At 36.8% G+C, this 24,404-nt stretch overlaps 1 protein-coding gene across 3 annotated transcripts in view; it reads left to right on the forward strand.

Annotated features, from left to right (window-relative positions):
- MPP7 (MAGUK p55 scaffold protein 7) overlaps window positions 1-24,404 on the forward strand; it is a 293,758-nt gene that overhangs the window by 230,731 nt on the left and 38,623 nt on the right. For all 3 annotated transcript variants that reach the window (XM_090266643.1, XM_090266642.1, XM_090266641.1), the window contains one exon: window positions 15,006-15,176. In XM_090266643.1, the coding sequence (XP_090122769.1) occupies window positions 15,006-15,176 (171 nt within the window). The remainder of the gene's footprint in view (window positions 1-15,005; window positions 15,177-24,404) is intronic.

Below are 24,404 nucleotides of genomic sequence, written 5' to 3' on the forward strand. Positions count from 1 at the left end.
ATGAAATTGATAATTTATAGGTCAAAAACACAACAGAATGTCAGTAGTTTCATTTGGGTTTATTTAATACATTGTCTAAAAAATCAAATAATATCAACTGCAAGTCTTGTAACCCAAACAGGAATCTCTGTCCTTATTCCTCCCTAATCCCATGCTCTCCTTCAAGAGAAAACCATTTTAGCCCTGGTTAACAGTTTTTTTCTGGTATATACAGAATATAACTTTCTTACAGTGCTATTTCTAGATTGTTTTTCCTAATATCTATTGAGTGCCTTGTATATTCTAGATTGTCCTTGGCACTAGAGTTTTAAGAGGGATAAAAAAACACCCTTTCATACAGCTTCCATATTGGGGGTAGATGGAAACAGACAATAGATTATTTAATATGTTTATGGTAATAAATGCTATGAAGGAAAGAAAAGCAGAAATAGAGTGATGGGGGAAGTGCAGAAATGGGGTTCCAAGTTTTAATAGGGGATTACAGAAGGCTTTCCTCAGATGGTCATGTTTGATCAAATACCTGAAGAAAGCCCAGTGGGAAACGAGTGTTCCAAGGAGTGGGACAGCCTGTGCAAGGCTCTGAGACAGTGGCCTTAGTGTATCTGAGGATCAGTGAGGAGACTCGCTTAGCCAGGGCAGAATGAACAAGGGAGGAATTAATAGGTTGGCAAGGTAGCAGAATGGCTATGGAGGGGAGGGAAAGGAGTTCTTTGGCTCTTCTGTGAGATGGGGAATAATGGAAGGGTTCTGAACAGAGCAGTGGCATGAGACATATATTTAAAGATCTCTCTGGCTGAATAGTTGATAATGGACTGTAAGGGAGCAAGGGTAGAAGCATGGAGCCATGTGGTAATCCAGGCAAGAAATGATTGTGGTTTGAACCAAGATATTATCAGTGGAGGTAGTATGATTCTGGATATGTTTTGAAGGTAGAATTGACAGGATTTTCAGACAAATTAGAGGATAAAGGATGAGTGGATGGTTTTTGGACTTAGTAAGTTCAAGGATGGAGCTACCATTTACTGAGATGGGAAAGACTATGGAGCAAAGTGTTGGGAGAGGGAAGATCAGGCATTCTATTTGGAATATATTCAGTTTAACTATCCAAACAGAGACGTCAAATAGACATTAAGTTTCTTCTACCTGATAAAGGCCATCTACTAAAACCCTAGTCCCTGGCTGGTTTGGCTCAGTGGATTGAGCGTCGGCCTGCGAGCTAAGTGTCGCTGGTTCGATCTTCCAGTCAGGGTACATCAGAGAAGGAAAACTCTGACTCCAAAAAACCTCCGCTGCCTTGCGGCATACCTCTTCAGGGGAAGGGCTAAGGGAGTAAACCCGGACAGAAAATCCGGAGCCGGAGTCCCTAAGGCGGTTTGACGTTGTAGTCAACACCGGCAACTCCTGCGGTGCACCTGAAGCCAAGCTGTATTGACTCCGTCTTTCCCTTGGACCCTTCAGCTGCGAAGAGAGGGGGGGTCTGCTGCATGGGCAACAGCAGACCCTTCATATCACCCCGCCCAGGCTCTGTAGCTTCAGCTTCACTGGAGAGGACACTCCAGCGTCATCGCAAGATGTCGATTCAACACGGGAGGAGACAGATACCGTGTCACTCCCGAGTCGGACTGCACAGCCATTCTCGGCGGTGCAGATAGACTCTTAAGAAGCTACGCCATCGTCTCTCGAGACGGACGGCTGCCGACAACAACAACTGAAACCCTATAGCTAACAGCATTCTTACCGGTGAAAGACTGGATGCTTTCCCCCTAAGATCAGACAGTAGACAAAGATATACATATTTGCTACTTAATTTGATATACTAGAGCTGCTAGCCAGAACAATTAGGCAAGGGAAAGAAAGAAAAGGCCTCTAGATTGGAAAGGGGTTAGTAGAACTATTTGAAGATAATTCCATCTTCTATCTAGAAGATCCTCTTCTGCACCAATTGATAGGATCATATGGATTTTATTCTTCATTCTGCTAATGTAGTGTATAACATTAATTGATTTTTATATGTTGACCCAACCTTGCATTCTTAGGATAAATCACACTAGCTCATAGTACAATATACTCTGGAGGTCTCTCCAGCTACGTAATATGAAAAATAGAGACATTTATTGAAGAAGATGCAAGAAACATTGTACATAGAAAAATGATGCCTCAATTCCCTTAAAAATAGGCACCTTGGGACCTCACGCAGTTCTCCCAGTGACTCTTACACTGTTCAAAACACTTTGCAAAATCCTTTGTTGGAATCACCATTAGTTGCTCCATTGTATTTTCCTGAATCTCATTGATAAGCTGAAATCTCTCCTCTATGAAAGGTGATTTTAGTTTTAGGAAAAGCCAGAAGTTGTAGGGCACCAAATCTGGGCTATAGGGGGGCTGAGTCACCGGGGTGATTTGATGTTTTGCAGAAGAACCTCTGCATGAGACATGATGCACGAGTGGCCGCAGTCATGATGCAGCTGCCAATCACTAGTTGCCCATAGCTGTGCCCGTTTTTATCATAGTACATCTCTCAACCGACAAAGAACATTGAGGCAGTACTCCTTATTAGTTGTTTGGCCTAGAGGGGCATACTCATGATGGACAACACCCTCCCAATCCAAAAACACAGTTAACATGGTCTTGATCTTGCTGCGACTTTGTTGCACCTTCTTCAGGCATGGAGAACTGGGAGACTTCCGTTGGGACAACTGGGCCTTCGTTTCCAGATCATAGTTGTAGACCCATGATTCATCTCTGGTTATTACCTTCCTGAGGAAATCTGCTTCATTGGTAGCGGTTTGAATCAAGTCACCAGCAACTGCAGCACGATGTTCCTTCTGCTCTGGTAGCATAAGCCAGAGAATGAATTTCACCACGACACATTTCATGCCAAGATCCTGTGTCAAAATCTTGGACACAGTAGTTTTTGGAATCCCCAGATCAGCTTCTAGGTCTCACATTGTCAGTCCCCGATTTTTGTTGACTGCAGCCCATAAATGTTCAACATTCTCAGGTGTCCTGCTTGTTGCAGGACTTTCAGAATGTGGATCACTTTCAATAGATTCTCAACCATCTTTGAAGTGTTTGCACTGCACTCATTGCATTATCCCTGAAAGCTTTCAGATTTTTAGTTTAGAATCTAAAATCATTCCATGGAAAAATGTTCAAGCTTAACACATGATTGGATGCAGATTTGTTGCTCTACTTGCTCATTTTGAATGTGATGGCCACATAGTACACATACTGAACAGCGTCTACTGCCCCCACTGACTAGTACAGTGAAGTTGTTGTGTTCATGCATGCGCATTTCAGTCTACTGTCCTTGGCTGCCAGGTTACATCAATATCACGCAAACCGTAATCATTATGTTAACCATGGCTGGACTTTTTCTGGACAGACCTCATATGTGGAGAGGGAGAGAGATTAAACAGTTGGCTCACGTGATTTTGGAGTAAGTCAAAATCAGTAGCGTAAGGTTGCAGACACAGAGAAGGCTTGTAATTCAAGTTCAAAGGCCGTCTGCTGGTGCAATTTCTTCTTGCTCAGGGGAGGTTAATCTTTTTCAGCTGAGTGAATGAGGCCCACCTGTATTATGGAGGGTAATCTGCTTTATTCACAATTCACTAATCTGCATGTTAATCTCATCCAATGAACACTTTTACAGAAACATCTAGACTGGTTGACCAAATGTCTGAGCAGTGTAGCCCAGCCAAGCTGACACACAAAATTAACCTTCACATTGTCCATTCTTCTACTCTTATTTAAATATATCTATGGTAATTATTACATTGAGGAAAAATTTGCCCTTGGGAGATTTGATATGTCCTCTACATCAGATGTTTCTCTCAATAAAAGAAATAATTTAAACAATACAAGTGAAAAAAATTGAATGGATTTGTAATATATTAGTCACTGCATATCATACAAATGACCGTAGTGTTCTAGTGTACATCAAATCCCAGCACATACTGTTACTTTTACAGATCCATTGTAATGCCACTGGTTTTAAAGAACATCCACGTCCACAGGATGGGTCTGTATCCCTCCTCAGCACATAGCACCTTTAACTGGTTCTAGCCAAGTTCTGGGAAGGGAGGTTTAGAAGTTTAGCCTTCTCATGAGGGCTTCTCCAAGGACCGTTTAGAAGAATTTCTGAGACTGTGGTTCACTTTAGAATCTTACCCTTGCCTCTCATCCGCCTTCACACCTTGTATCTCCTGTGTCCACAGGAGAGGAAAAACAAGTGATCTACCTTGCAGACAGAATACACTTGAAGCAAAAATGGGACCACCCATAGTCTACTTGTAGACCTATGACCAGTATTGATCTAAATTAAGCCAATAGCCCAGTAAATACATTGATTATTTTCACTTTTTGAAGTGCATAAAAATTAAATACAAAGCAGCAAATGAAGGTAGCCATTAATCTGATTAATGACCAGTTACATTTAAAAAAAATATATTCCATGTCAAAATGATCTGAGTGGACTCTTTCGAAAGAAGTAACATTATAATACTCCAAGAATTGAATGTCTATTTGTCTAATAATCATATCTTAAAACCATAGACCATAGTTACTAAGCTATCACTGATACAAATATGCACTGTATGGTATGATTCTTATTAATATGTAGCATACCACATTTCTTAGAGGTCAGTGTATTTATCAATAAAAGATGTTTGGCTATTATTAGTGGAAGGAAGGAAAAAGCTAACTAAATGTGCAATACAAGTTGTATGGTGTTTGCATAAAACTTTACAATAGCACCATGAAGGTAAATTGAGAGTATGCTATAAATATGAATTGTAGAAAATTGCACCTTTTAAGGTTGAATTCTGTTAAGTTCTGCCTGTATATAAAGATTGTCAAAACATTTACTTTATATATGTATTTTTATTTAATTCATTACATATATATGTTTCATTTCTATTTAATTTTTGGTGGATAGTGTGGAAGTTAGCGTATTTTGGGTACATGTGTCTGTCTGTCTGTTGGAATCCAAAGGGTAATTGTCTCAATGGTACAATAGTCTGCTTTAAAGATTCTTTCCTTTTTTTCTAATGCAGTACAAAATAGTCCATATGAAAAAGATTTTTTTTAACATTGTTAAGAATTACAGATTGTTTTTCCTCTGGTTAATTCATTATGGAATTCTTGTTATAATCAATTCACAAAGTGCTTCTTATCATGCATCTGTCTTCAAACATAATTTCTTGCAAGTGGTTTCCTGAAAAATCATCAAGTGTTCTCCACTGCTGCCCTTGCTGGAGTACTTCATGCATTCTTTTAAAACAAGATCAGTTTTGGGACTTATGTAAGTTAAGACTGTTCTTTCTATTTAACTGACGTGTTTACCATAAAGTTCAATAAAAAACAAAACTGCCCTTTTGTGTTATTTCTTTTAAATGTTATTGTTTATCCATCTCTACTGGTATATGTTTTTCCCTAATTCTGTTTCTTAATTCTCCTATGTGTAAGCACAACTGATCCTCAACAAGTTACACTGCCTGTTTTTAAAATCATGTAAAAATTCCCATTTCTGACAATATTCAGCCATTTTATTATAGAATGTAATGTAGGTAAATAATGTTATGTCCAAATATACTGCCTTAAATATGTTCCCAAAAAATAAAATTTATATAAAGAGAACTTTTAAATGCATTCTTTCAGAATTGCTACAGGTTCTTTCTTGAACAAGAAAGAACTCTGCATAATATCAACATGCCTGGATTTCTACTTGGAAATATTTTTTTCTGACAGAAAGAAACCATTTCTGCTTGGAGAATTTTAGGTTACATAGACTCAACTTAAAAATATATATTAAAATTTCAGATCCAGTTTTCCCCTCTTTTCAGAACTACATTTTTATATTCAAGTGCATACTATATTTTTTCATAATTTTGGAAGAGTGTAATTAAGAACTGATTTCTTTATAGCTGGCTGGCAGAAAATAAAATTCTCATATGGTTTCTCTTTTTTAAAGTAAGGCTGTGCTATGCTTTAAAAAGAAATTGTTAGTGGTATCAGGAAAACTTTTTAAGACCTAAGTAATTTTTTTCCTTGGAAATTGCAAGTTGATATCTTATATTAGCATCCATGATTTCATTAGGTACTCCTGTTTTTAGCTTGAGACAAGTTGAAAGCTTCAAGGGTATATATGGCATCTGAACATTTAAGTTTTATTGAGAGCAACTTTGAACCTGCAACATTCCAGAGATGAATTTTTTGTTACTTTGTCCAAAAGTCTTTTCCCCTTTGATATACAAAATTAGCTTCTGTGTGATTGGTAAACATAGTCCGTGATAATGTTATGTTTCTCTGGCGATGTTTTTCCTTCTGATATGGTTTTATAAGATGAGTATAGAAACTGGCTCACCCAGCTTCTTCAGATCTCAGTAATTTTTATAGTTTTGCATTGGCATTTTAGTTTAAATTTCCTCCCAAGGTTTTTACTTGTATGTCACTTTAAGTTGTTCTTAATTATCGTCCATTATCTTTTGGATAATTTTATTGTTGGGATAGTATAGGAGCATCATTTCCACAATAATTTTGTCCCAGGATCATGTTACTATGTAGTTTTTACATGTCTGTTATTATTTATTTTTACATAATTATACCAACATTGGCTTTATATTAAAAGGTTGATTTTAATGGAAATTTTCAATGTTTTGTTGTCAGGAGCCTAACATATAATAGTTGTCAGCTGCTTACTTTTTATTGTCTGCATTAAGAAAAAAAAGAAAAACTTCTCTAAAAGGTCATTTATAGTAAAATTTCTCTTCCTTGTAATTAAGGTACCAATTGAACTAGTTAAATATATGCTGGGTCAAGTTAATCGAGTGTTTAGAGATGATAAAAAGATTTCATCCAGTATTTTTGGTAGTTCTTTCGAATTTAAAAAAAAAATTCACACTTAGCATATTGAGGCAAGAAAAAAATGTTTATTTTTTTATCCCATTTTAAAATAAGCAGTTTTCTTGATTGTGCTTGCATCAAATAAAATTATTTTTAATTAGGAACTTTAGAGTGGATATTTATATAAATCTCTAATTTTTGAGGTTCCTGTGACCAGTATTGTTTCTGTTATGGTTCAAAAAGATTTCACTGAGACTCTTCTTTTCCCATTCTACAAACATCTATAAAATTTTAAAATATTAATAACTTATTATTAAAAACATTGAAGATGCATAATACCTGATGTTATTGGATCAGTTTGGCTCTATAAAAGAAATGTAACCAAAGATTGAAGCTGTCCCATTTGAAAATTGGAGGTGGTAACATAATAGTATTTATTTTCTTTGAATTAACAGAGAAGTAGGTATCACATCTCTCTAGTTTACATGGGTGTTCTTCAGGTTGTTCATGTTGATGCTGAGTTACCTTGACTCTGTCGGAGGGCCTTTTGTGTTAATGGACACGTTTGTTCATTAAATGATAATGTATTTTTAATAAAATCTCATTCTAAATGTCAAAATTTTATGAAAAAAATTATTAAAATTATAAATATTTATATATAAATTAATACTGAGGTTACTTATTTATGGAAGCCAAAGTATATGATGATGATTTGTGATTTTTTAAAAAATATTTGGGGGGCAGGTAGGGGAGAGCAATGGGGGAAAAATGAGACAACTAATAGAAAAACAATTTTAAATAATTAAAAATGTTTCTCGTCTATTTCATTAGTTTGGTTATAAGTTTTTAAAACTTATGTTCTTTTATTTTATCTTCACTTTTTAGGTGAGACTGCTGGTTCTCTATCTCTCTTGACCTTTGGTCTTTAGTTCTTATACTATAGTCTCATTTTTAAAATAAAACTTTTCTATTGTTTTTACTTTCATTGCTTTTTACATATTTTAATTTCTTTTAATTTATTGGTTATTTCTTACTATTGCGAATATTAAAACTTGTTCTGTTATCATAGTCATTTCAAAATATAAAAGACTAAGAACCTGCCTCTGAGACATGGGCAAAATATATTTTGTGTCATATGTTGCTATAAGCACACAAACTCCTCTGCCAGTATGGGAGTTCATTTGTTTGGTTGTTCATATATTATGAACAATGTTTGGTAGGATAGTTTTTTCAAATTATAAAATTATGTAACATTATGGGAAGTTTGAAAAATGGAACAAAATAATTGCCCACAGCCCTCTCTAACACGACCATTGTCTGTTTTTATACATTTTCTTCTATATTTCTGTATCTGTGCCAATTTTTATATTAGCAAAGAAGTAAAACTATTGCATTTTGTGCTGTTTTTTCCATTTATTATATTAAGTGTATTTCTATGGTGCCATACAGTTTTATAATTATAATTTTAATGGCTTCAACTGAATTTCTTTGAAAAGGTGTTTCATGATTTAATTAATCTTTCCCATAGTTTTGTATATGTTGGATGCTTCAAGGTTTCTACTGTTAAATCACTAACATTATAGGATTGGCAGGTATAATATTTATCAGAAATGTGAAACTTATTTTTTAATATGAAACATTTTAATAACAAATTGTTCTTGATTTACATATGTAAGTATTAAATTTAATGTTCTTTTGATAAATGGTGTTATATAAATATAATGTAGTGAAGTGGCTTTGAAAATGACCAAATCACCACAGCCTGAGTTTATTTATTTATTTATTTAAGAGAAATGTCAGAGTCCAATCAGATTAAGTGTATTTGCAAAAAAAAAGAAAAAAATTCTGAGTTTATAGCTGTCGGCCTAAATTGTGAAACCTTTTAAACTACAAGTATTCGGGAATAATTTATTTTTTCATCCTCACTTGAGGATATTTTTCATTGCTTTTAGAGAGGAAAGGGGAGAGTGAGGAGGGGTGGGAAGAGAGGCAGACCGAGACAGAGAGAGAGACATATGTACCCTTTCGGTTTACAGGACAACACTCCAACCATTTGAGCCACACCAGCCAAGGAGTATTTCCAAATAATTTTTATGTCCTGTAGTAGATTCGGAATTTTTGAGGGCAGGGATACAGTTTTATATATTTTTGTATTTTACATATCATCTTGAAAACACAGGAGTATCAAAAAATAATTATATTTGAAAAATGTTTTCTAACAGAAAAAAACCTTAAAAATGTTAATCCCTTAAACTGTTGATCCTCTTTGATAGTTTTTCCTATTAAATTATTTCAGAAAGTAACAGGAGGCTTATGATTTTTTTCTATTATATATTTATGTCTATAGAGTAACATTTACAGTTTTCTTCTTGACTTTTTTCCATCATTTAATATTTATACCAAAGCCTTGGCAATCATTTTTTTTTTTACCAGTTAAAGAAGGGCTGCTTAACCCCATGGGATGTTACACCTACCTCATTGGGTTGCTGTGGGAATTAAATGAACTAATCCACATAAAGGGCTCAGGTGGTGTCTGTCATCTATTAAGTTTTCTGTAAACATCAGCTATCACCACTACTACTTCTAGTGATTTGATATTGATATTATTAGTGAGAGAATTATCCAAACTCGGACCTCTGTGGTCACAAAATAATTAAGTCATCTGGTACTCCAGGGCAAAGTTTGTATCAACATGAAGTAGTAAAATGATTGTTTAGTAAGTGTTTCTGGGATCATTGGTTACTTTTTTAAAAAAATATATAGTTACAGCCTCCCCTCACAAGCTTGATCTCATGATTATAGCTGAGTAACTCCAGATGGGATGAAAAAAATTAAATGTAAAGCTATGCAACCCATATTTTTAAACTTTAAAAATATAGGTGAATGTATATATCAGAGCTAAGGACAGGAAAGTCATAAAAACAGTGGAAGAAATTACAAATGAAAGAAATTCACAGATTCAAATAAACATTTAAAATTTTATCAAAAAGAAAATTGGAAAATCTTAAGAGCCTTTGCAACAAACAGGGTTAAGAACATGACCTGAAAAGATACATGTAACTGTATGCACTATTTGTGAAGACCCTAATCAAAAGTGATCAAGATGTATTGAATCACAATTTACAGAAGAAATAAGAAATGCAGATGAATAATAAACATGAAAAAAGGTTAATTACACCAACAGTTAAAATGTAATGCTATACAATTTTTCACGTATCCAGTAATTAAAAGGCTTTAATTAGAAGTCCTTTTGTGAGAGAATGGTAATATAGGCAATCGTACTGACTGCTGGTGGCAATGTACACTGTTATTAACCAATCTGAGAAGCATTTGGACAAGATCTGTCTAGCTTCGCAGTATGACCTAATGAAATCATCAGTAGCATGGACAAAAGGGAACGTGCACAGATGTCTGTTTAAATACGGAGCAGGTAATAACTTAAATGCCACATTTTATAGTAAAAAATAAGTTTAACTTCAAGCTATGCAGTGAAATGATATGTTAACATAGTGTAAATGACTTCTACTGGAAAACACGAGATAAGAAGTGTCTCCTTGTGGTTAGGGGCTGACCTGCAACTGCAGGCTTACTCTAAAGTCCCTTTCCTATTGTAAGAATGTACTATTGCTGTTCCTTTAAAACACACAAATCTCTAGCAGCTGTGGGTAAGTGCCCTGGAAAAAGCCTGTCCATAAAAATGCTGAGCCAATTATAAATTACAAAAATGTGAAATATAAGGAAAAATATATTTTGTGTAAAACTATTCCCTTACCCCAAATTTCTTGTTACTGTTCCTTTTACCTTCTTTCTTTCTTAAAAGCCAGTTCTTGCTAAGACTTGGGCACTGGAAATGAACTGGAATTAAACAGGTTCTAGGTTATTTATAAACATTTACCTGAAAGAACCCTCTGCTTACTTTCAGTTTAAGAGCACTATTTTTTAATCTCCCTTTTAATGAGAACCACATAAGATATGAAGGCTAGAAATATTAACCCCTTTTCCCAACGTAGAATTTACTTTCTCTAAGCTTAGACTTGACCAAGGTGTGTGTGGTTACACCACTTTTATCATATTATTGAAGTTTGAAAGTTACAATCGCTGTGTTGCCTTGAAGGGCATGCCAGATAGACTCTAGGAAAATAGGCTTGTTTTGTTTTGTTTTTTTGGTTTGAGAATTAATAAGCACATACTCTGGATGTCATACGTTTTGTTATATCCTCTGTTCTGGCTGTTTTATTGCTTGCTCTGGGTTTGGGGTTTCTCTTTTCATGTCTTTTTCAAAATCTGGGTGTTTACATGTGGATATTTATGCAAATATACATGTGTATACCCATGTATATGTGTAGATGTGTATTGTGTGATGTAAATATGGAGTATATATAGGTATATGTGGAACAGGGAGTAAAGGATTGTGTTATGTAAGACAGTTGGAACAATGCCTTTAAAATATGGTACCAGAAATAACATGCATCCCTAGAAAGAGTAACTAAAATAAAGGAGCGTTAATACACACTAAATTTTTCTCTTTGTGTTTCTTTAAAATGCCTCACTATTTTAATAGGGGACTTTTAATAGTTAACATTTAAATCTGGCTTTTAATTTTAATATTTTGTCTCTTTTATAACATGATCCAGTTAAAAACGTATTAATAAGTCCCTTAATTTATTTTTCCCTTTCTTGCTAGACTGTGTGTTGTGGGAACACAGGGAGGTATAACATGTTCCTGCCTTCAAGGTACTGTAAATAAGTTGGAGACATAATCAAGTACTAATTTATGGCTACCATATATAGTAATTACCACATGCCAGGTACTGGGCCAAGTGGCTTACGGGAATTGTATCATTCTTAACAGTGCTATGAGGTGTAGGTACTATTATTTTAAGTTGAGAAATGAGCCAAGACTTTTTTAAAAGTTGGCAAGTCACACAGCTGGTAAGTTAGCAGGGCAGAGCTCAGATCTGTTTACCTCCCATCTTTGCTTTTTAACACCTAATGCTGCTGCTGCTGTGATAGAATCAATGTGGTAATCTGACTCCCCTTTCCCTTTGTTTTGTACATGAGTGTATTAGGTCCAGGCACCAAAGCTTTTAACTTGTGGGAATTTCACCTGCTTGGGAGTTACCACCTAGAAAATGGATGTGAATGGGGTCAGGCCCTGTCACAGTGGGTGTGCGTGTCAGTACAATGACAGTAATGTGTGTGCTGGCCAGGGAGCGGGAACGGAGCCGGCCCACATGGTCTCCTGAGTTCCTCCGAATGCTAAGATTTGGTGTAGGCAGTGTTCCATCCTTTTGTCTGCCTCTTAGAATTTTCTCTTGTGAAAATACCAAATATGCCCTTTCTTTGTTAAAATTTACATAAGAAAATGAAACATGAATGATAGTATGGTTTTTTTTTTAATGTTTTTTATTGATTATATTGTTACAACAGTTCCAATTTTCTCCCCCTTGTTCCCCTCCACCCAGCACCCCCCTCCCCCAGCAATCCCCCCCAAGTCCATACCCCTGGTTTGTAAAAATTATCCCCCCCCTCTCAAATATTAGGACCCTTTGTAATCTTGTAAAGGACAATGGGCGAAGGTCTCAAGCTCCTCTAGCTGCTTCAAGCTGGACATGGTCGTCATCCTACCTACCCTTGGGTCCAGAAAACCCTAATAAGAGTAGGGGTGTGGAGGGGAGGGTGGCCTTCCCACATGGGGGAGGATCGTGCAGACTCCAGGTCAGTTGGCTGTCTCCGGTCAACGGCGTGCTTGGTTTAACAGACTGGTGTCCTTGTTGTGTTCTGGGGGATAGTATGGTTTTTGTTGTTGCCTTTTAAAATTCAATTTAGTAAACTTTTACCAAGCACCTGTGCTGCGCCAAGCAGACATCACCAGACCAACCTGTAGACCACGGTCGCCATCTTTGATGTCCGTAGACCCTCACATTAGAAATCTGATTACTTCTTTCTTTCCTCCACTATCTTGTTATTGTTTATGATGAAAGCAAAAACTTCAGTTAATTGTAAAGACCCAATCAGGTTAACACTTTCTCTGACATTTAGGATTTAGCTGTGATTTGTGGATCAGAAATTTTCCAGGTTTTCACCTTTGGAGTTAATTTGCTTCGGATTAGGCATTTATGTCCTAGTTAGAACTATTCCTGTGCCAAAAGTTTATAGTGATGTGAGGAAAACCCTCCCCACATACACAGAATAATTATGAAGGCATTTCTAGTTCTACTTGCTTATCCTATAATTGCCTTCCTGGAGACAAGAACCGTGGAAACCTGAAATTAGAACACAATGAAGTACCAGCATAGAAAATGTTAGAATAGCTAATATGTCACTTTTGTGCTAAATCAGAAGCCATCTTATTATACTGGATTCCAGTCTTGGCCAGCAGTCACAGGTGACAGAGTTAGGGTGGAATTGGGTTGGGATAAGTAATGTCTGTGAATTAGGCAGGCACACCATTGTCTGGGAACCACTCTGCTAAAGTATGAGTTGTAAGCATCTCAGCTACTTCTGGTGTTGATGTTTCAGTGATTCTGAGATTACCCATCCATCTATCTATCTATCTAAGGGACCGCTTTTCTGGGTCCTTATGGGTCTTTCCCAATATCCTAGAAAACAGAGAAACAAATAATATGCAACGTGTCCTCTGACCCTTCACACAGAAGTTTGAATTGTGGCTGCATGTGGGATGTTAGAATCCACCTCTCTTTCTTTATCCTAGGACCAGGAGGGCACATTTCCCCTTTCTCTTCCCTCCAATCTCATCTCTCATAAAATACCAACGTGTTTCATCACTTACTGCCTTTACTTTTTCCTCTTTATCTTTGATAAGAGAGTTTTAGAGCACTAACCTTCCTTGTTTCAAATGCTTTGTAAGTATTTTCTCTCAAATCTGAGTATTTCCTCAAAATCAGAATGACTCTTGGTGGCCCACAGGAATATATTATCAGATTATCTTTTTTATTCTGTTCTTAATATGTTGATTGATTTTTATTAAACTGAATCTATGAGTGATAAAACTCCATAGTCATTGATAACTGTTTTTAATATTGCCTTTATTTTGAATCCCATTAACTTCTTAAATCCAATAGTAATAATCTCTCAAAATCCAGACTTTTAAGACAGAGAAAAGAGCCTGCTTATTAAAACATTTTATATATTCTGTATCAGCTCTGTAAGTCAAAATGAAATACATTTTTAAATATGTAAAACTATATTTTCTTTAAAAATGAATACTGATTAAATTTGATACATAGAAAACTTCAAAAATAAAGCCAGATCATTTCAGCAACAGAATGAAGTAGGAGTTGACTGAGAAAAGGAACTCTGGCTCAGCTTTTTTTAAGCCCAGGTGTTAAGTGATAACAGTGAACTGGAGAGGGACCTTTAAGCAGACATGAAATTTATTTAAATACTTAAAAAGTTATCTTAGTAAAATATCTTATGACCTATTGAGGAGTACATGATCAAAACTGTGAAACTTATTTCCAAATTTTAGTAGGTTTCAAATAGCAAAAATACAGAATTTCCATAGGAGAGACCTGAGGCTCAGCCAATTATCCCATCCCACTGGAGTCTCATATAAGTTAAATAACTTGCTTTTAGGAACAGGCTGGTTCTATCTGCCTGATACCTCCATAGGCCCCTTTGACACTATGCTTCCCCTAATTTAGTTTTATTTTTATTTAACAGTAGATGCTGTCTGTGCCCCAGGTATGTTGTTTAGGCTAAGCTTAGATTATGACATGAAATATTCCAGTGTTTATGAATGAGAGAATTCATCATTTATATTTAAAATGTTTTTAAAATGCTTTTAACTTTTCCTTATGAAATGTGTTGATTAATCACTCCGTGATAAATTATCTTTATGATTTCTGACTCCCTTATTTTGCTTTATAACATAGTTATTTTACTCATTGGTTTTTGAAGAAAACTCTGATTTAGAACCAAATAAAATTTCTATCATTATAACATATACTTAAACATTAGATGATTCTCTTATAAAGTGTACTAATGAAATTGTATAGTATCTGTTTTTGTTCCATAAGTGCACTTGTGGAATTATGGTGAATAAAATCGGACCCAACTCTGAGGGTTTTTACTTTTGTTATTTGGGGGTTTTGTTTTTTTAGTTATTACTAAAAGTAATTTTCTTTTTGTATTTACAGCTGGTTTTAGAAGAAGTTTTCGTCTTAGTAGAAAAGATAAGAAAACAAACAAATCCATGTATGAATGCAAGAAGAGTGATCAATATGATACAGCTGATGTACCCACATATGAGGAAGTGACCCCGTATCAGCGACAAATGAATGAGAAATACAGACTTGTTGTCTTGGTTGGTAAGTGTTATCTTTTGTATGTAGCACTGATGAAACAAGCGAGGTAGTAAGAATTTCTCTTCAGAGATACATATGGGGCCCCTTTTCCCAGTTCTTATGAGTCTTTCCCAATATGCTTGAAGTTTTCAAGCTAAAAGACCCCGCACTCCTTCAAGGCCCTGGGCCGAGTATTTCCACTTAGGGCCTCCCTTTGTCGGGTCAACAGGCCTATTGGCTCTGCTTTGTCTTTACTGCACACCATCCAGGTGTGGCCCCTCATTGTAATACACACGTCATTACTGTTTTACTTTCCCTCCTTAAAACTACCTACCATTCCTAAAGTATCCCAGGCTAATTTTCGTTATCTTTATCCCTCTCTAGTCTATTCACATGTTAGGCTGCCTGACCCACCTGGGGTAATCCTTCTAGCCCTTTGTCTTCAGATTTCAGAGGCTGTCTCTTAGGAAGATTTTGATGGCCTAGATAGCGTAGTGCCAGTGCTCAAGGAGGCTCCCTCCCTTTCCCGTGGCCACCCGCTTCTTAGATTTCCTTGCTAGCATAGTTTCTGATCCCTCACAAACTCCCGGATACCCAGGTTCATTTGGGAGTGCCTTTTGCCATTCAGCTACTGCTGTCCGTTATAATGCAAGTACAGTGAGGTGCCAGGCCTTACACGGGGGAAGCTGTGTTGCTCTGTTGAAATGGGTTCAGTTGCCATTGCCTTCTTTTGTTGGTGGTGGTTAGCTGACTGTGATTTATTTTTTTATCACACTTTTCATGTCACACTTGTTCTGTACTTTGTTATCATGTCTAAATGATTGTTTTTAAGCCTTTGGTTTTGTCTTAGTTTGCTGTTGAACATTTGTGTGATAATGTTTGGTTTGTCTGTTTGAACAACTGATTTATAATGTCAGCTTTTATTCTAAAGTTCTTGTAAGAAAAACAACTATTGGAAAATTTTAGCCCCCAACACTTTTATTTCCCTATTTTAAAGCAATTGCTGGTATAATGTAACTTTTAATGTTTTAATTCCACCCTTACCACTGCTGTGGCCTTTTCTGGAGCCTGATCTCCCATAGTAAAAGGGACAATGTCCTTCAACAGTGTTTCCTGTTTTTTGCTTTCTTTGGTGTGGTCATTGCTCAGAAAACCTTTTGGCTTGTCTGTGTGGCCTATTTGTAGTATTAGAAGTTTTGAGTTTATTTTCTGGAGAGTCCCTGTGCAGTATATCCTATGAGGCGGGGTGGTAGAGACTTAAGAAATGGACCTCTGGGGCAAGACAGGCTGCATTCCAACCTGGCCTCTTACGCGGTAGCTGTGTGACACCTGACATGTCAGATTTTCTCAGGTCATCTCTGACTTCATATGAAAAATGAGGACACTAAGAGCATCTCCTTTCTAGGTTTGTTTGAGGGTTAAATAGAATACCATTTGCAGAGACTTAGGCCAATTTCTGACACCTCAGTTAGGTTTTAATAAGAAGTAGCTATTTTGTAATAACAAAAGACACGGTGAACATGAAATATTCAGATATGGATACAATTCTGCTGATTTCGAACCTCGCTATTCAAAACACTTATAAGTTAAATTAGATTATTTAGCAATTTATTGTCTAAAAGAGGGAATCAAGCAGTGCACTTGAATTTTGGAAATTCTGGATTGTTCTTGAATTAACTATTTAGTTTCATTATTGTAAAAATCAAATATTTGGGAAATCGTTCTTTGGCTCCTACAACAGGTGTAGGAATATGGAATGAGTAGTATAAGCACCGTGGTCCTCTTCAAGCCTAATTTGTTTCTCTTAGTGTTTTCAAAGCCATTGGGAATAATGTTTGCCTTAAAACTATTAGATAAATATTTTTGTTTTCTTTATATTCTTACCACAATATTGCATGGTTTTTATTCCTGGACTTAATGTTCAAGAAATTAAAATTGACCATTTTGTTAACATGGAAAAAATATGACTGTGGAGGACTTTGAGCTTGATCACAAGTATTTCATTTTTAAAGCCACATTTCAGCTGCTAAAACATCTCAGTGACAGTTTGTGTTACAGTCCGTTCTGCATTTAAAAGTATATTCCAAAAAGTATCTTAAAACCAAATGTCAGGCATTTGGTACATTTTTCTACAGAAGTTTTATTTTTGGTGAAACCTGACTTTTAAAAAGTGAAGTAATAAAGCCAATAACATGTGTGTTTGTAGGGGAGGGAGCGGGGAGAAAGCTTTAGTGTTAAAAAACTAAAAGGCATTTTGTAGCTTAAGCCAATAGGAGAGCAAACATTCATCTTATGCTATTCCAATAATTTGTGACTTGTTTTATCTGGTTACAAGACATGAGAGGGAACTAATATAAACCTTTCTATATATTTCATGTTTCTAGCTTGAGCACTAAGTACTGTTCTGTCCTCCTTTGTGCTGAATCTTATATGCTGTGAAAAGACTGCTTTGTGAGGTGGTTTGAATAGACATTCATAAGACTGTCAATCATTTTTTCCATAAAACTATGGCAGAACAAAAAGATCTCCCACGTAAAGCAGAGAGAAAAGAACTAAAAACTAAACGTAGATGTTAATATGTTTATTAGAGTTCCCATAGCTTTTAATGAACTTTGGTTGAAGGCTTGTAGGAATTATTCTGCTCCCGAGGGTTTTGTATAGACGCCTGAAACGGCAGAGTCATCACTGGATTTATGAGTGTGTGATGAATTTAAAATTATAATCCTTGTATATAAGAGGCACATATGATCTTTATTAGAATCACAGCTGGCTTTTTATGCCATTGGTTCATCTTAAATGTTTATACTCCAGCTTAATTTCTGGGCATCAATTACGATTATGTTCATTGGGCTGATTTTTATGGAGTGCCAACTGTGGCAGGCACTGTCCTCAGCAGGTGGGTTTGTTAGTGAACAACACAGACATTCTTGTCCTTGTGGTGTTTGCGTTCTAATGGGAGAAGAGAGACACCTCCCCCCCAAATCATAAAGTCAGTAATAAATAATAAAGTCAACTGTATGGATGTTTGTGATAAATGCTGTAGAAGCAAGTTAAAGCCAAGAAGATTCAGAGGAATCAGGAGTTTGTGATTTTGAATCTGAAGATCATGGTACCTCATTGAAAAGGTTGCATTGTTTAACAGACTCTGAAGTAAGGAAGTTATCCATGCCCTCTTCTACTTAGCTAAGGGAAAGTGGGGTGGTTTTATTTTGATCTTTTAATTTTATCACACTTTTGTCATAGCCCTGAGATAGTTTATATAAATCTGGTATAAATAGCTGCTTTGGAAAAATGATGTTCTTTAAGAAAGCTCCCCACTCCCATTTTCTTTTCTTCCTTCTTCTTTTTTGACATTAGCATTTAAGTGACTCTTCACCAATAGCAGTTTTCTTTTCAACAGAGGAAAGATAATCTGAACCTCTATCAGGGCTTTTTGCTAAGTTGCCACATTTTCTATAGAGTTGGTTCCAAGGGAACTTTAAATTTAGTTTTATAAACAGATTTGTCACTCTCCAACCCAAAATCCAGCCACCCACAAATGTGATCATTATAAGATTGTGAGTCAGATATAATAGCACGGTTGTTTTTATTTTATGGCTAGAGCAACAAAAATAGTAGTGCTGCAATATGATAAGGAGAATTTTACAACACGTGTCGGATCTCTTGCAGTAAATCAAATGAGTAAGTGTGTTTTTCAGGTAACAAAAGCAGTTATGATATTTATTGCAGACTCCAGTAATTCTGATATTTTTCTCTGGATGGTAAGAGTAACAAGTCTGGCCAAATCCATAAAAATGTCTGGGGGAAAATGTGGAAGACTTTCTGTGTTAGCACCACAGGTACACTGGAGGCGAACACACGGTAGAGCTGCACGCACGTCAGTAGCCGTCCACGTAATAAGCCATTTTTATGTTTGTGCCAAGATGGACAAAGAGCAATAGCAACAGTAATACTTCTTGGTCAGAACAACAGATTTCTTTCTAATGTATAATTTTTAAAATCCTCACTCAAGGATTTACTTACTGATTTTAGAAAGGGAGGAAGGGGGAAGAGAGAGAATAAGACAAGAGACAGAGAGAAACATTGATCGATTGCCTTCCGTACATGGCCCGACTGGAGATCGAACCTGCAACCTTTTGGTGTGTGGGACTGTCCTCTAACCAGCTGAGCCACCCAACCTGGGCCTAATATATAATTTAATGTTGGACAAAACCCAAATAAGAATGGATTTTATTAATCCATTATGACTGTAAACATGGATATCTAGTGAGTTACAACTGATTTGGCCTATTTGTCTGTATATCTCTCAGAATTTTCTTTCCTAACATATTATTAGCACTATAATCTTCAGCATGATAATTGCCTTGTTCCTGTGTAAGGTACCATCCATCTGTATTTACAGTATTAAATTCAACTTGATGCTCATAAACCTTAAGAAAATCTACATTTAAGTTCCATGCAGGGCATTTACAAATAAAAATTACTTTATGCTCATTCTTTGTAGATTACATGAGTGTCATTTAAAAATATATATACCACAGTTCATTGATTTCATTAAAATTACTTTCATAATAGTAATATATTATTGTTCTAGTACATAATTATTCACTTAGGGTGTGCACTTACACAACTAAGTGAATGGCTAAAGCACCGAAGTACAATACTATAGAGTATGGCTATAAACTTTTTAAATTTAAAAATGTCATACTGATATTGATATTTTAAAGCAGTATATGACTAAATGCTCCTATATAAATGAAGGCTATGGATTTATATATGGATTTTTATGTTTTTTCTTCTTCAGATAAAAATGAAGGCATTTTTTGCAGTTAGTTAATGCAAATATTTTCTTAAATATTTTCTTAAACTTTTAAGTAGAAACTTTACAAGCATCATTTTATTGACACCCTAAATGGACTATATTTCTTTGGCTGAAATAAATGAATCTTTACATAAAATCACATACAATACAACACAGTTTCCTACTTTCAGGAAGGAGGTACTAATTAAATACACAAAAGTAATTAAAGATAGCTCTGGCCAGGTAGCATCATCCCTATATGCCAAGGTTGTGAGTTCCCTCCCTGGTAGTAACCAATGAATGCATAAATAAGTGGAACAACAAATTGATGTTTGCCTCCCTGGCTATCTGTCTCTTTCTCTCTTTTTCTTTCTCCCCCTCTCTTCCTTCTCCCCTCTCCTCCCCACCCTCCTTCCTCTCCTCTCTCCCTCCTTTCCACCTCCCTCCCTCTCTCCCTTCTCCCTCTCTAGAATCAGTTGAAAATACTTTTTAAAATAATTAAAACAATATGCCTTTCTAACAATTTTAATTACCCAACTGACACATTTTTTGCAAGAACTTCTGCAAATGGGGATTGATACACATAGCTTTATTCCTCCCAGAATTTGCACATAAAGTGATTTTGTAAATTCATAAAATTTTTTTTTTAAATGAACAGAAATACTTAACATGTCTGGTTTGAATAGAAACATTCTTTTATTTTCAAAGCTAGTAAGCACATCAACTTCAGTTCACTGCCTGATTTCCAAATTAATGACCTCCAAAATAATTTTTTTAATGCTTTTTTGGCTTTTACTTACATCATTGCAAGTAAATCATGATTGTATTCGCATTTCCTTAGTCCTGAATCAAGAATTCTGATAGATGTGCCCAATGTGTGTCGCTCAGGCCTGGTATGCACATCAGCTTCATGAAGTTGGGTTTAGACTTCTCTTAGGTTCTGCACAGAATGAGTTCTGAGATCCCCAAATTGGACTTCTGCCGCATTTTGTAGCCAGAAACTTTTCCTATTCCTCAAGCACAGATAGTCATCACTACCTAAAGTGTGGGACAGCTTGGAACAGGGTGAAAAACTCCACGAAGTTACAGTTTAGCCATAAACAGACAACGGAGCAACTGGCTACCTGAGTTCCTGTTTTACTGGCATTCTTTTGATAAGATAATAGGTAGAATGGAAAAAATGTAAACTTTCGAGTCAGACAGACAGGCTTTGAATACCAGTTAAATTGCACTCCAGATGTGTGACCTTAGAAAAATTACTTAACCTTTGATTGTCTTAGTTTTCTCGTTTGTAAAGTGAAGATAATACCTCTTTTGCAGGGATGTTTTAAGGATTAGTAATGGTGTATGTAATCGTGTGACATGCCTGCCATGTAACCACATGACTCATGACCACACTGTGTCATCATCATCATCATTGTTCCACAGCCCACTGTCTGTGATTTAAATCAGTGCTAGTCATCTCTGCTTCTCTTTATCTTTAGCAAGCACAATTGAAAACTATAGGGTAACCTGCTTATATACATATGTATAAATGTATTTCACCAGTTGTGGTAAAAATTGATATATTGAAGGGGAAATGAATCTGTCCCGTTGCAGAGGCATATGAATGAACCTAGCTCAGGTTGCATCCTAAATTGACTACAGTATAAACAGATTTTGTATTCTAAATACAAATCAGCCAACTGAAAATGTGAACTTATGCCTAACCATAGTTGGAGACAGGACAATAATGTGGATCTAAGCTGTGGCCTTACTGTCAAGATTGAAAAAGGAGAAACTCTAGAACTTCTCCAGTTTAAATGGCAGGATTGAGCCAGGGACCAGTCAGAAAAAATGCTGTTTGTAGGCCCTCCAGGCAATTTTGTAGTAAAAATAATTGAAATTGTATCACTGCTATAACCTTTTGTGACAATACTCCCACCTTTGAAGATGATGACCTCAAGTCTAATCTAGGGAACAATTTTCAAATAAAATCATTTCTGCTTGCCTAGGTGGCTCAGTTGGTTAGAACGTCATCCCTTACACCAAAAGGTTGTGGGTTTGATTACTGGTCAGGGCACATACTTCTCCAGTCAAGGAGCTGATCAATGTTTTTCTCTCACATCCATGTCTCTCTCTCTCTCTCTCTCTCTCTCTCTCTCTCTCTGCCTCTGTCTCTCCACCCTTCCCTTTCCCCTCCCCTTCCCCTCCCCCCTTCCTTTCTCTCTAAATCAATAAACATATCCTGGAGTGAGGATAATAATAACAACAACAACAATAAAATTATTTGCCACTGAACATTCTTGGCATATTCCAAGAGTGTGCAGTGAAGCGAGCAAGCTGCAAAGTTAGATTACATAAGGGCTAAAGTTGACTGTGGCCAAAAGTTAAAGACACCGCATTAGGGACAGCATACTTTTCCCCACTAATTCAAACATACTTAGTTTTTCCTCCAGAGTTAAAATAAATCATTGGGATTTTTTGGTGTGGGTAGTAAAAGAAATACTGTGAGATACTCAGCAGAGTATCTCATACTCTGAGAAGCACTCCAGAGCTGAGACCTAATGAAGAAAGCAGTAAATTCACATCACCCTTTTTAGTCCTGGGTGCCTTGAGTGTGTGTGTGTGCACATGCGTGTATATGACACAAGGGTGGGGTGGGGTGGGGATGGCAGGCAAGGGCCCACTATTTAAATTTTGGTGTTTGGTTTGCCTCTGTCTTTTTCTTTGAGCATATATAATTAGGTTTGTGTTATCTGTACGGACAGAAAAGGAAAACTCTGATTCCAAAAAACCTCCGCTGCCTTGCGGCATACCTCTTCAGGGGAAAGGCTAAGGGAGTAAACCCCGACAGAAAATCCGGAGCCGGAGTCCCTAAGGCGGTTTGACGTTGTAGTCGACACCGGCAACTCCTGCGGCGCACCTGAAGCCAAGCTGTATTGACTCCGTCTTTCCCTTGGACCCTTCAGCTGCGAAGAGAGGGGGGGGTCTGCTGCATGGGCAACAGCAGACCCTCCATATCACCCTGCCCAGGCTCTGTAGCTTCAGCTTCACTGGAGAGGACACTCCAGCGTCATCGCAAGATGTCGATTCAACACGGGAGGAGACAGATACCGTGTCACTCCCGAGTCGGACTGCACAACCATTCTCGGCGGTGCAGATAGACTCTTAAGAAGCTACACCATCGTCTCTCGAGAAGGACGGCTGCCGACGACGATCTGTACGGAGAACGCGGCTCCATTGTAATACCCCTTGTTTTTCCTGTTTGTTTTCTATTCATTTTAAAGAGTAAGTTTTAGCACTTTATATATTTTTTGTACCTTCAGAATATATAAAATATAAGCCTTAGATGGTGTCTGTCATTTTGTAGACAGTCACTAAATACCACTTTCCTCCTCTCCTTTGGTGATCTTGTCTCTGCTCAGTCTCAAGTTTGACCTTGATGTGACTATAATCACAAGGGCACCCTAGTCCTGGCCTCTCTGTTACATTGCAGTTTTTGTCTGAGTTTAGGTAGATAGATTTCCTTCCCTTTAACTCACTGGGTCAGTGCTGGATTCATCACCACCCCCTCTGTCTCCTTTTATTTTAAGATCAAGAGAGCCAACTTTTCTTAGTAACCTTGAGCATGTAACCATCGGATCCAGCCTTCAAGGCAGGCAGATTTCACCTTTAACACCCACTCCTTTGGTTCATTCAACAAATAGTTTTACCTGTATAGCAGTGTAATTACTAAATATAATTTAAATAAACAAAACAGACTAACGAGTACCTGCAGTTCACCGGCTAGGGAAATGACTGGCGAACAAGAAGATGACATTTCACAGAGCTCCCTTCTGTTAAAGGATAACTTTGAAGTGGATGGACAGGGAACACATAAACTTGGGACCTAACCCAAATTTAAACCTGCAAGGATGATTCCCTCAGGTGTCTAACCTGAATCTTAAGCAAAAATTATCACGTGAAGGGAGGACAGAGTGCTCTTGCAAAAGCAAGGAGCATGTGGCGAGGACTGAACAACACGAGACCCTGCCATGTTTCAGGAAGCCACGGAGATCTTGTGTAGGTGGAGTGTGCAATGTAAAGGGAGGTGTGGCAAGAGTGAAGAATAGAAATATAAATGTAGCTCAAAACATACAATCTGTAGAAACCTGTCAAAGAATTTATATTTGATTCTGCACACAGTAGGGGAAGAATGAGAGATGCTGATGAGAAGCGACAGAAGCTTGAGCCAGGATGGTGGAGGCAGCAGTGAACAGTAGCTGGAGGAGAGCATAATGTTAAGGAACTTTGGTGGTGGTGGGGGTTGTTATTGTTGTTATTGTTCTTATTGTTTTAAGGTAGGAGAAATTTATTAATTTTAAGTGCCCAAGGAAAGGAGCTAGAAACGAGAGGTAAATATTCAAGAAAGCTCTCTAAGAGAAGGCTTAAGAGTGTGTGACTAGAGAGAAGGGTAAGGATGGTCTAGA

Source organism: Furipterus horrens, unplaced genomic scaffold, assembly GCF_987537825.1.
Source record: "Furipterus horrens unplaced genomic scaffold, mFurHor1.1.pri manual_scaffold_2, whole genome shotgun sequence".
NCBI classification, from domain to species: domain Eukaryota; kingdom Metazoa; phylum Chordata; class Mammalia; order Chiroptera; family Furipteridae; genus Furipterus; species Furipterus horrens.